The following is a 13256-nucleotide window of genomic DNA, read 5'->3' on the forward strand; positions in this document are numbered from 1 at the left end:
CTGGTCTGCCTGCTCAGTCTTCAGTGAAGGCCGTGCCCCCAAATCTCATCATTAGAAGGCGGGCATATGGACCCTCCTCAGTTGTGGAATCCACTGTAGGAGACTCAGGTGAACCCTATCTCTTGGCGCTCAGAAAGCTGGTGAAAACTATTTTGTTCTGCTGTGCTGTTTGAATAAGTAGCAATTAAAATGTGTTCCATCACTTTTAGAAAGATAGCTCTTTTATGCTATGGATGTTATCAGTTCTTGCTCTAAATATTTTGTGAATCAGTTCTACCCAATGATGCAGAGTGATTAATAAGCTATTGCATTACAGTTTGTATTTCTTCTGTTGTTTTTATTTGTTTGTTATTTGCTATTTTTCTGCAGGAAACTTTAATAAATATAATAAAATATCAAAATTTTTAAAAAGTATGTTTTAAATTTTGTTTGTTAGCTGCCTTTGGAGTCCTTCTGTGCATGGGAGAAAGGCAGGATAGAAATATAACGTTTATAACCTGTCCTTCCTTAAAGGATGGCATACATAGTTCCTACTTTACCCTCACAACAACCTTGTGAGGTAGGATGAGAGACGATAACTAGCCCAAGGTTGCACAATGAGCTTCATAGCTAAGTGGCTATTTGAACTCAGGTCTCCTCAGTCCTAGTCAAACATTCTGACCATTGCACCATGCTGGCTGTCCAATCAATCAATCACTCAATCAATCAACCTTGCCTCCTATATTCAAAGCCGCGGGGCATTTTAGGCAAGCTGCAGACCAGACAAATAAAGAAGGGAAGATTTCACAAACACAAAATTTTTCAACACAAAGTTATGCAGAAGTTCTAATTATTTTTGAAACATAATGGGAAAGTTTGTACTGAAGAATTTCAAACAGATGTAAACATAAAAAATCATACACAGTCCATTATTCTCAACTGAAGGAGTGGCTCCTTTCCTGGTAGAGTTACCTGCAGTGGAAGTGGAGCACCCTGGATGCTCCAGGGTTCTTTTCTAAAGAACCTTTAGAGTTCTGACTGAAACCCAGACCAGATCTGATTCACCGCCCCATTGACATGGCAGCCACCAGCCTCTACTGGTTACCTGGCCTTATGCAGTAGTGGTCCGATCAGTGCTCTGAACAGCTCAAGCAGCTGGATCTCAGTGCCATTTAAATTTTCTATAATGCCCTTACATACCAGAGCTCTGCAGAATTGTGGGAAATTAAAATGATGGCTCGATCCAACTGCACAGTGTTGCATGCGACTTTAAAAAAGAAAGAAAAAGAGGGTCCAGAGCAGGCCTCAGCAGTGGATCTTGCTGAGGCACTAGCACACTGGTCTGGCCGCTGCCAGAGAATGCCAGGTTCTGATGCCCACCTGACATACTTCAGAACAGAAATCTATTCTGACCAAAGCTAGAGCATCTGGTCTGGTCATTCAGTGGTTATGGCCCTCTGTGAAAGCTTCATGGGAAGAGTGAGATCTGCCTTCAGGGAAAATCATTTCAGAGGAAGGCCAAAAATTAATGGATTCCCTTGAAATCTGGTTCCAGGTGTTTGAGACCCAGTGTGGTGTAGTGGCAAGAGTGCTGGACTAGGAGCTGGGAGATCCAGGTTCTAGTCCCCACTCGGCCATGGAAGCTCACTGGGTGACTTTGGGCCAGTCACACACTCTCAGCCCAACCCACCTCACAGGGTTGTTGTGAGGATAAAAAGGAGAGGAGGAGGATAATGTAAGCCGCCTTGGGTTCCTTGCAAGAGGAAAAAAGGCGGGGTATAAATGCAATAAATAAATAAATAAATAAATAAAATTGAGGGTTCTTGGCCAAGCTCCCTCAATGGGCCACCTCCCTCAGAGAGTCTACCTTCTCACTGCCATTGTCACCATCTATTACTGCTCCTTATTCTCTTTCTCATCACTACTACCACTTGCTTGCTCGACAGGCAGACAGCCAATGAGCAAGTAGGCAGTGGCATCTACTGCTCCTTCTTCTCACCCCCACCATTGTCTGGGCCAGCGTAGGAGGTGGGTCAACAAGCAGGTAGCAACGGTGAAGAGGAGGATCAACTCCAGGGGATTCTTGTTAGTGGGCCCCTGGTGGGGGGTGGGCCTTCAGCAAGTGCCCGATCATGCTTACATGTAACCCTGGCCCTGTCTGGTTCTCACAGAGAATGTTTAAGCAAAGGTAGAGGTAAATTGGAACAGGCTATTTTAATGCTTGGCTTAGCGGGGCCGCTTCTAGGCGATAGACCCCCGTAATCTTTTTATTCTAATCTACCCAACTTTTTATTTGCTTTTCCCTCCATGGAGGCTGCATACTTATTGCTAATTGTATCTGAGGGTTTGTGGAAGAGGGTATTAATAATAATACACCTGTATAAATGGCAATACAACATAGCTTAGTGATCCTTCCTTCTTTTCCCTACGTGAAACTTAAATTGATTCTATTTTGGCTTGTTGTGCTGCAGCAGCAGAACTGTCGACTAACTTCCATCACTAGAACAATTATTGCTTGTAACAGAGCATATATCACACATAACATGATCCCAAGTGTGTCACTAGCTGATGAGAAGGAAAAGCTGCCAGCTAAGGAAAACATACCAGTGCCAATGCCTCCTGGCTTACAGAAACTTTCCTGAATATGGCCATCTATTTACTATTTCTGAACTTGCCAGTTGCTATGTAGAAGGGGATCACTCCACCACCACCACCTCTGGTTCATTCAGACCATAAAACAAATCTCTAGTTCTAGATGTTTCCCAAATAATTATTTCTAGATCTGTTCTTTCAGAGTTCTTTCTTCATCACTGAATTTGGCTAACATCTTCCCCAATACCTTTCACCCCAGTGGAAAATAGCCAACACAGTAAGATAGAAGAACAGAAAATAAGGCTGCCTTTGCCTCCAGAGGTATTACTTCCATAGTGATATTACTATTCTGGAAGGCACATACCTTGTTCTACCTAGGGATGGATGAATCTGTCAATTTTGGTTTCACTCAGTGTCTCATTTTCCCAACCTTACACTTGCTACATCCCATTTCTGCAGTAGTTTGCATTTTTTAAAGCATCTACAGAAATATCCATATACAGACATACACATTTTTGAACACAGTTCTCCTGACATATGCATTTTTGTACATCATTTGTACATAATGGATAAATGTGCTTGTTTTATTTCAGATAAGTCATGACCAATGTCTTGAACTTCTTTTCCACTGTCTGTAGATCAATGACAGAATGGTGAAGGTACTTTGTACAGTGCATTAATTTTGCCACTGTGTCTGAGAAGTTATTTTAAAGTATGTGTATGGCACCCTATTGTAAAATCAGAGATGGCTTAAATTCCTTTAATGGAGACCCCAAGATAAGTTTATTTATTTACACAAATAAAGTTTCTTACCTCTCCCACTGCCTCCAATCTGCTAGTATCCTCTGAAGTACTTGTTAAGTTACCATGGTGAAGCAAAGAATCATCATCTTTGGAAGGGCTGGTTACACCTTCTAATTCATCAAAGAAAATATTGACATCCTTGGCTACTAAAAAGAAATGAAAAAAAGTTAAAACATTGATGTTGTAAGTAAATAATGTTGGCATTGCCCATAAACACAAAATTTAATCTTTGGATTAAGATTATCTCATCAATTCTGCATATTTAGTAAACTTCAAAATCAATACCAATCATTTGAAAATGACAGATTTCTGTAGATAAGAGTGATATTATGCATATATCAGTGTGTGTGTGTGCGCACGCGCGTGCATGCGCACACACTCACATGTGTACACAAACGCAGCAGCTTCAAGTAAGCAGTGGTTGATGTGCACATCCTCCCTTGCTTTAGCCTACAATCTTTTAGTTCTCAGTACATTAGCATAACTTTGTAGCTTCTTAACCTCCAGCAGGTATTCCACTCTCACTTATTGATCTTTATGACAGTCCTATGTGATTCAGAATAGTTTATAAAACATTTTTTCAAGTTCTATGAGGCATAAGCCTTTTTTTTTTTTTTTTAAGGAGAAAAAAAACCACAGTTCCAAATAGCTATTCCCCAACCCCCAATTGAAAAAAACACAGCTCTCTATTATCTGGTTAATATGTTGTATCATTTACATTTAAACAGATCCCCCACCCTCTACTGACTCTACTTAAAAGACAGAATAGTCACATCTCAATACTTCTATATTTTTCCTTTAAAAAGGAAAAGAAAATCCAAAAGGAAGTCACACTTTGTACCTGGAGATGTATGCATTTTTCAGAATCTACTCGGTCAATATAATATGCAAAATGCCATGGAGCAGCAGCAGGGGAACTGCAAAATCTGCTTTCATCCCCAAAAGGCAAAAGAGGGGAGGTGGTTTCACCATTCTTTTATTCAAACTCCCCAACTCAAATTCAGGCTGAATCTTTCACACTTCAAATATTCAGCTCAGCTGTAGACATTCTAATACAAGCCATATTCTCCATAGAGAGCTTTGGCTATTGGGAAGTATAGAAATGTAATAAATACATAAAGTTTGCCACTTTTTTTTTTAATGGCCAGGCTCTAATGCCATTTACAGTGCATGACAGGTACATATTCAACTAGTGAAGCCTCTCAGAATAAAGATACTGAGAAAAACTTCAGATGCTGAATTTCTGCCTAAATATGTAATTAAAATAAATATACCAGTGTGTAAAGCACAAGAAATTATAAGCAACATACTGTGTAAAATAAAAGTTTTTATTTACTTATTAAAGGTGAGTTTAATGACATGGTGATCTCATTCATGTGTAAAAAATCACTGATTTACCTCTATAGGCTGAAAGTCATGAAACCATTTAGAGTGAAATAATTCCACAAAGCTTGAGTAATCAAGTATTAGTGTTTTTATTATGTAATAATTTCTGAAGATTAGAAGCATGTACTCCCCCAAATTGGTTAATTAGTTCAAATTAATATACAGCAACCACCTGATTCATGGTCACTGTTGTCATTCTAAGCTTGTCAGTTGCAACCGTATAATGACAGCCAAGGCTACAGCTACCTATGAGAGTCTAAACTATAGACCAATAATTCTATGCCTGCTTAGCTCCATAGTTCACCTCCAGACTTCTAAACTTTCCTTATTTTGTACTCCTTTCCTATCCCTATATCCAAAATCAAGTTTTAACTTTTAAAAATTGTATTTCTATACCACCTTTCTGGAACCAACCAAGGCAGTTGACAACAGTTCAATGACCCAGCTTTACTTTTTCCTTTATTCCTCCTTTTCCCATGCTCCCCAAACAATTTATTGTTTCCCTGGATTCCTGCTCTTTAATCTACTTTGTCCTATGTCCTTTAGCTACTGTATTTGTTGGTCAGTTTTCCTAGGTCTCTTGCTTCACCCACATTCACCCCCACAACAGCTTAAAGGCCCTCCTAACCAGGGCCGGCCCAGGACATTGCGCTACCTGAAGCAGAACAGCAAATGGTGCCCCCTACCTCAAGTCAAGTTGCACAGGACCCAAGGTTGGCCAAGTTATGTTTGGTACCTGGGGCAGGGAATTGTATAAGCACCTCTCTCTGAGAGTAAAAAAAAAACAAAAAACAATAATAATAAATTAAATAGCTAACAATTTGCTACCTTTCCATAATACACAAACTCAACTGCCTGAGGCAGCTACCTCATTCTGCTTAATGGGGAGTCTAGCCCTACTCCTAAACTTAAGCACTGTGAGGTTTCTTTAGAGTTTTCTCACCTCCAGGTACCTCTTGCCTCCACTGCCCTTTTCCTCACACCTACCCTTTCTTCAGGCTCCTGTTTCTCAGTACATCACCTTCTTTCTACCTGATGTTCAGCAACCTTGTCCCTTGGCTTTTGTACCTTTTGGGAACCCTTCTGGGTCCTCAGCCTTCCCCACAAAGCTACCTTTGTCTCTAAGGCTTGTGGAAGGTTTTCATCCCAGTCAAACTGACAATTTTGAACTCTCTCTTCCCTCATTTTTTGTTCTCTCAGTAGCTGGAATGTTCCTGAACAAGATTCCATACTGTTGCAGCAGTTCAGCCTGTCAGTGTTAAAAGTTTTACTACCCTAAGTACAATAGATAAAAGGACATACAATGTCCTGGATCTGTCAAGAGATGATTCACATAAAATAATTTAATGTGTTTAATGACTCAGCTACACTATTACAATGATTGTATAATGTTCAGCAACCAAGAAAAAACGATTTATAGTCACACATCTACAGGTGCATCATGACACATCCATTTCTATTTTATAGTCTGGGTATAACTGTAACATTGCCATGTGGTGTGTGTGTGTGTGTGTGTGTGTGTGCGTGCACACGCATGCCCAGACATGCATGTATCTAGGTGTGCAAGTCAAACATGTAACTTCGTATGCCACCTAGAGTATTTGTATATAGGCAGGTTATAAACTGAATAAGTAAGTAAGTAAGTAAATAAATGGCACATCACAGCACATCCGCTTCATGAATGGTGTTAATACTGACCTTGCCCATGGAGATCTACAATCACATGTCAGGTGTCTAGAAAACCATGTCCATAAAGCCCTTGTCAAATTGGGGGCTTGTGTTCTAGTTGCAACATCTGCTAAGATTTTCTTCTATTTTAACCTCTCTCCCCTACCATTACCAGCAATACCATCATGTTACAGTTTATATGGAGACTGACAAACATTACACGCAATTACAGAGTTGCAGTGGTTTAACTGTGTAATTACTATATGTGTTTTGAATAAGCAAATAGTCTTATTTACACCACCATATTAGGTTTTATTTATTCCAGCTTGCCTCAGCAAGAGCCTTCTGCCACCATCTCATAATAAATCAATGTTTCACACAGGTGTGCATGTGTATACACAGTACAGGAAAAACAAAATCGTGATGTGTGACATCACACAGATACCAGATCCTTGGAATAATTCCATAGTCATGTCTGTTCCCATTGTTCAGAGCTACGGATATCGACAGCAAATTTAGTCACCAAAGTGAGGCAGACATTTAGTCCCAGTGTTTTATCAGGCTGCTAGTGACTACCCTTTGCAATGCAAAGAGTTAAATAATGAAAAAAATTAGCAATACATCTCTGATTCCTTCCACTTGTCTTCTAAAAATGTCTGATAAAAACACTAGTCTGCAGTACAACAGGGTTGCAGCACAAAATCCATATCAATTTTCACCTTGATGTGAGGTTTCAACAAAGCATAGCTATATACATAGAATTAACCTTTCGGCTCTTGAGGAAGTTGACTCTGATGCGCTGGCTGAGGGGAGTTCAATGGGACCTGGGCCGGAGCTACAAGGCATCCGAATGTGAAGCGCTTTCAGGTTTAATGCGGATTTTCATTAAATCAACTTTGGTTCATCCGGGACACACACAGCCAGAAAAGTGGAGTATACATTTATTTATTTATTTATTTATTTATTTTATTAAATTTCTTAATCACCCATCTGGCCGAACACCCAGCCAACTCTGGGCGATGTACAACAGTACAATTTAAAACAGTAAAATTATACATTAAAACATTATTTAAAAATACCTTAACCCACCCCAGATGCCTGCCTGAATAACCAAGTTTTCAGTGTGTGGCAGAAGCTCATTAAAGAGGAGACATGGCAGAGTTCCCTAGGGAGGGAGTTCCACAGAGTGGGGACCACCACAGAGAAGGCTCTCTCCCTCGTCCTCACCAGCCTAGCTGTCCTGGCTGATGGGGCAGAGAGAAGGCTATCCGAGGCTGATTGTTAAGCGGCCTGTCTGGTGTTGCTGGAGGCACTCCTTGAGATAGGCTGGGCAGGAACTGTATAGAGTTTTAAAGGTCAAAACCAACACTTTGAATTTGGCCCAGAAAACAACTGGTAACCAGTGCAACACCTTCAGCAAGTGGCGGCTGCCTTTAATCAGGCTAGCCGCTGCGTTCTGCACCAGCTGCAGCTTCCGAACCATCTTCAAGGGTAACCCCACGTAGAGTGCATTACAGTAGTCTAGATGAGAGGAGACCAGGGCATGTACTACCGATGGGAGCAGATGGTCGGGAAGGCAGGGGAGCAGCTGCCATATCAGATGGAGTTGGTACAATACTGTCTGGCTCACAGCTGACACCTGAGCCTCCATGGACAGCTGGGAGTCTAAAATGACCCCCAGGCTGAGGACCTGGTCTTTCAAGGGTGTTGTTGCTGTTGTTCAGTCGTTAAGTCGTGTCCGACGCTTCATGACCCCATGGACCATAGCACGCCTGGCCTTCCTGTCCTCCGCTCTCTCCCAGAGTGTGCTCAAATTCATATTCATTGCATCGGTGATGCTATCTAGCCATCTCATCCTCTGCCGTCCCCTTCTCCTTTTGTCTTCAATCTTTCCCAGCATCAGGGTCTTTTCCAGGGAGTTTTCTCTTCACATTAGGTGGCCAAAATATTGGAGCTTCAGCTTCAGTATCTGTCCTTCCAATGAGCAGTCAGCGTTGATTTCCTTTAGGATGGACTGATTTGACCTCCTTGCTGTCCAGGGGACTTGTAAGAGTCTTCTCCAGCACCACAGTTCGAAGGCATCGATTCTTCAGCGCTCAGCCTTCCTTGTAGTCCAGCTCTCACAGCCATATGTTGCTACTGGGAAAACCATAGCTTTGATGATACGAATCTTTGTTGGCAAGGTAATGTCTCTGCTTCTTACTATGCTGTCTAGGTTTGCCATAGCTTTCCTCCCAAGGAGCAAGCATCTTTTAATTTCATGGCTACAGTCACCGTCTGTGGTGATTTTGGAGCCCAAGAAAATAAAATCTGTCACTGCTTCCATTTCTTCCCCTTCTATATGCCAGGAAGTGATGGGGCCAGATGGCATGATCTTAGTTTGTTTAATGTTGAGTTTCAAACCAGCTTTTGCACTCTCCACTTTCACCCTCAACAAGAGGTTCTTTAGATCCTCTTCGCTTTCTGCCATTAGGGTGGTATCGTCTGCGTATCGGAGGTTGTTGATAATTCTCCCGGCAATCTTAATTCCAACCTGTGATTCATCCAACCCGGCGTTTCTCACGATGTACTCTGCATATAAATTAAATGAGCACGCGACAATGTACTGCCTTGTCATACTCCTTTCCCAATTTTGAACCAATCGGTTGTTCCATGTCCAGTTCTTACAGTTGCTTCTTGTCCCTCTACAGGTTTCTCAGGAGACAGGTGAGGTGGTCTGGTACTCCCATCTCTTTAAGAATTTGCCACAGTTTGTTGTGATCCACACAATCAAAGGCTTTAGCGTAGTCAATGAAGCAGAAATAGACGTTTTTCTGGAATTCTCTTGCTTTCTCCATGATCCAGCAAATGTTGGCAATTTGATCTCTAGTTCCTCTGCCTCTTCGAAACCCAGCTTGTACTTCCGGTAGTTCTCGGTTCACATACTGCTGAAGCCGAGCTTGTAGGATTTTGAGCATAACCTTGCTGGCATGTGAAATGAGCGCAATTGTACGGTAGTTTGAACACTCTTTGGCATTGCCCTTCTTTGGAATTGGAATGTAAACTGACCTTTTCCAGTCTTGTGGCCACTGTTGAGTGTTCCAAATTTGTTGGCATATTGAGTGCAGCACTTTAACAGCATCATCTTTTAGGATTTTAAACAGCTCAGCTGGAATACTGTCATCTCCACTAGCTTTGTTGTTACTAATGCTTCCTAAGGCCCACTTGACTTCATTCTCGAGGATGTCCGTTTCAAGTTCAGTGACTGCACTGTCATGGCTATCAGGGACATTAAGATCTTTCCTGTATAGTTCTTCTGTGTATTCTTTCCACCTCTTCTTAATCTCATCTGCTTCTGTTAGGACCCTGCCTTCTTTGTCCTTTATCATGCCCGTCTTTGCACAAAACGTTCCCTTAATATCTCTGATTTTCTTGAAGAGATCTCTACTCTTTCCTATTCTATTGTTTTCCTCGATTTCTTTGCATTGTTCATTTAAGAAGGCCTTCTTGTCTCTCCTTGCTATTCTCTAGAACTCTGCATTCAGTTGGATATATCTTCCCCCTTCTCCCTTGCTTTTCATTTCCCTTCTTTCCTCAGCTACTTGTAAAGCCTCATCAGACAGCCACTTTGCTTTCTTGCATTTCTTTTTCTTTGGGATGGATTGAGTTGCTGCCTCCTGAACAATGTTACGGACCTCCGTCCATAGTTCCTCAGGCACTCTGTCTATCAGGTCTAATCCCTGAAATCTATTCCTCACCTCCACTGTATATTCATCAGGGATATGATTTAGGTCATACCTGAATGGTTTAGTGGTTTTCCCTATGTTCTTCAATTTAAGCTGAAATTTTGCAAGAAGCAGCTCATGATCTGAGCCACACTCAGCTCCAGGTCTTATTTTTACTGACTGTATGGAGCTTCTCCATCTTTGGCTGCAAAGTACAGAATCAATCTGATTTTGATATTGACCATGTGGTGATGTCCATGTGTAGAGTTGCCTCTTGTGCTGTTGGAAAAGAGTGTTTGCTATGATCAGCGTGTTCTCTTGGCAGAACTCTATTAGCCTTTGTCCTCCTTCATTTTGTACACCAAGGCCATGCTTGCCTGTTATCCTGGTGATTTCTTGACTTCCTACTTTAGCATTCCAATCCCCTATGATAAAAGGACATCTTTTTTTGGTGTTAGTTCTAGAAGGTGCTGTAGGTCTTCATAGAACCAATCAACCTCAGCTTCTTCAACCTCAGTGGTTGGGGCATAGACTTAAATTACTGTGATGTTGAATGGTTTGCCTTGGATTCGTACTGCGATCATTCTATCATTTTTCAGATTGTACCCCAGTACTGCTTTTCCCACCCTTTTGTTGACTATGAGTGCTACTCCATTTCTTCTAAGGGATTCTTGCCCACAGTCGTAGATATAATGGTCACCTGACTTAAATTCACCCACACCTGTCCATTTTAGTTCGCTGATTCCCAAGATGTCGATGTTCAATCTTGCCATCTCATGTTTGACCACCTCCAGCTTACCTTGATTCATTGATCTGACATTCCAGGTTCCTAAACAATATTGTTCTTTACAGCATCGGACTTCCTTTCACCACCAGACACATCCACAGCTGAGTGTCCTTTCGGCTTTGGCCCAGCCGCTTCACTCTTTCTGGCAGTACTTGGAAATTCCCTCTGCTCTTCCCCACTAGTATATTGGACACTTTCCGACCTGAGGGGCTCATCTTCCGGCATCATATCTTTTAGCCTTGTGATACGTTCCATGGGGTTTTCTTGGCAAGAATACTGGAGTGGGTTGCCATTTCCTTCTCCAGTGGACCACATTTTGTCAGAACTCTCCATCATGACCTGTCTGTCTTGGGTGGCCCTGCATGGCATAGCTTATGGCTTCACTGAGTTACACAAGCCCCTTCGCCACCACAAAGCAGTGATCCATGAAGCGGCTTTCAAGGGTAGCCGTACCCCATTCAACACCAGGTCAACATCCCCCCACCTATTCTTGTCTCCCACAAAAAGTACCTTGGTCTTGTCAGGGTTCAGCTTCAGCTTACTCCTCCCCATCCAGCCACTCACCTTCTCCAGACATTTAGACAGGGATTCCATGGCCAACCCTGGTGAAGATTTGAACAAAGGGTAGAGCTGTGTGTCATCCGCATATTGATGACACCGCACCCCAAACCTCCTGATTATAGCCCCCAGCAGCTTCACATAGATGTTAAATAGCATCAGGGAGAGGATGGAACCCCGTGGCACCCCACAAGTGAGCGGCCATGGGTCCGACACCTCCTCTCCCAGTGCTACCCTCTGGTACCTGCTGGAGAGGAAGGACCAGTTTAAAGATTAAAGATTAAAACAGCACTTTTATGAATGGAGAAAACAGGCTGCATTCTATGAATGAGTCAAGCCTCTAATGGGAAAGCTGCCCCTGGGGGGAGGCCCTCCAATTTTCTCAGTGGTGGTGGGGAGGGCAGGCTGCTCAAGGAGGCAGTGGGGAGGGCAGACAGCAGCAAAATGGCAGCTCCTTATGGCATCCCTTCACCACCCCTTTGGCTCAATCTCTCACTTCTGCTCCTTACATGTGGGTAGACCTCGCGGGCTATTCTCCCAACCCCTCTCTCCCGATCTCGCCTGGCTGTGCTCCTCCAAAGCAGCCGCCACTGCCACAGCAGAGAAACAGACAGCTGAGGAGAGGCGGAGGAAGCAGGCTACTGCCAATGGCAGAAAATGAGGAAATGGGGATGGCTCCACCCCTTGACCAAAAGTCACAGCCAGGCACAGACACACCCCTAGGCACATCCAGCATGCAGGATTTAATTTGGGTGAATAGGGCACACTGCAGCTGAAGTGCACAGGAACCACATTTAAGGTAAAATATGTGCTACAACGACTTTCGGAAAATGCATGTTTTAGACGGGGGAGCAGCAGGGTTGCAGTGGAGTGGCCACAACATCATCTGTCCTGAATGACCCTGAAGTGCTTTTCCTCTGCAGTAAATCACACATGTAGATTGGCTCCAACTCTCCCATAACTGTGAACAGGATTGTAGCCTGCATGTACGCATATACATACATATACATACATACATACATACATGAACATAAGAAGAGCCATGCTGGATCAGAAGAAGGGTCCATCTAGTCCAGCATTCTGTTCACACAGTGGCCAACCAGCTGTCGACCAGGAACCCACAAGCAGGACACCAACGCAACAGCACCCTCCCACCCATGTTCCCCAGCAACTGGTGTACATAGGTTCACTGCCTCTGGTACTGCAGGTAGTACATAGCCATCAAGACTAGTAGCCATTGGTAGCCTTTTCCTCAAGGAATTTGTCTAACCCCCTTTTAAAGCCATCCAAATTGGTGACCAGCACTACATCCTGTGGTAGCGAATTCCATAGTTCAACTATGCGCTGTGTGAAGAAGTACTTCCTTTTATCTGCCCTGAATCTACCACCGATAAGCTTCATAGGATGACCCCAGGCTCTAGTATTTAGGGAGAAAAATGTTTCCCTATCCACATTCTCCACACCATGCATACCTTTGTAGGCCTCTATCATGTCTCCCCTTACCCTCCTTTTTTCAAAGCTAAACGATCCCAGCTGTTGTAGCCTTCTCTCACAGGAGAGATGCTCCAGCCCCTTGATCATTTTAGTTCCCCTTTTCTGTACTTTTTCCAGAGGGGGTGGGGTGGGGGGAGGAATAGGAGCAAAATATGCCAATTGTGGGTCTCCACTTGTCGCTGCTCTTACATTTTTGTAACCACAGTTTTTCATTCTCTTTTTTAAACTTATTTTTTCCCCCTTGTACTGGAATGATTTTATCTAACAATTTTAGCTACAACATC

General features: G+C 42.8%; 1 protein-coding gene across 1 annotated transcript in view; it reads right to left on the reverse strand.

Annotated features, from left to right (window-relative positions):
- ANO4 (anoctamin 4) overlaps positions 1–13256 on the reverse strand; it is a 183989-nt gene that overhangs the window by 128918 nt on the left and 41815 nt on the right. The window contains exon 3 of the mRNA XM_084811771.1: positions 3385–3521. Within this exon, the coding sequence (XP_084667897.1) occupies positions 3385–3521 (137 nt within the window). The remainder of the gene's footprint in view (positions 1–3384; positions 3522–13256) is intronic.

Source organism: Heloderma suspectum, chromosome 7 (assembly GCF_057233095.1).
Source record: "Heloderma suspectum isolate Gila_16-S chromosome 7, 16-S_ref, whole genome shotgun sequence".
NCBI lineage: Eukaryota > Metazoa > Chordata > Lepidosauria > Squamata > Helodermatidae > Heloderma > Heloderma suspectum.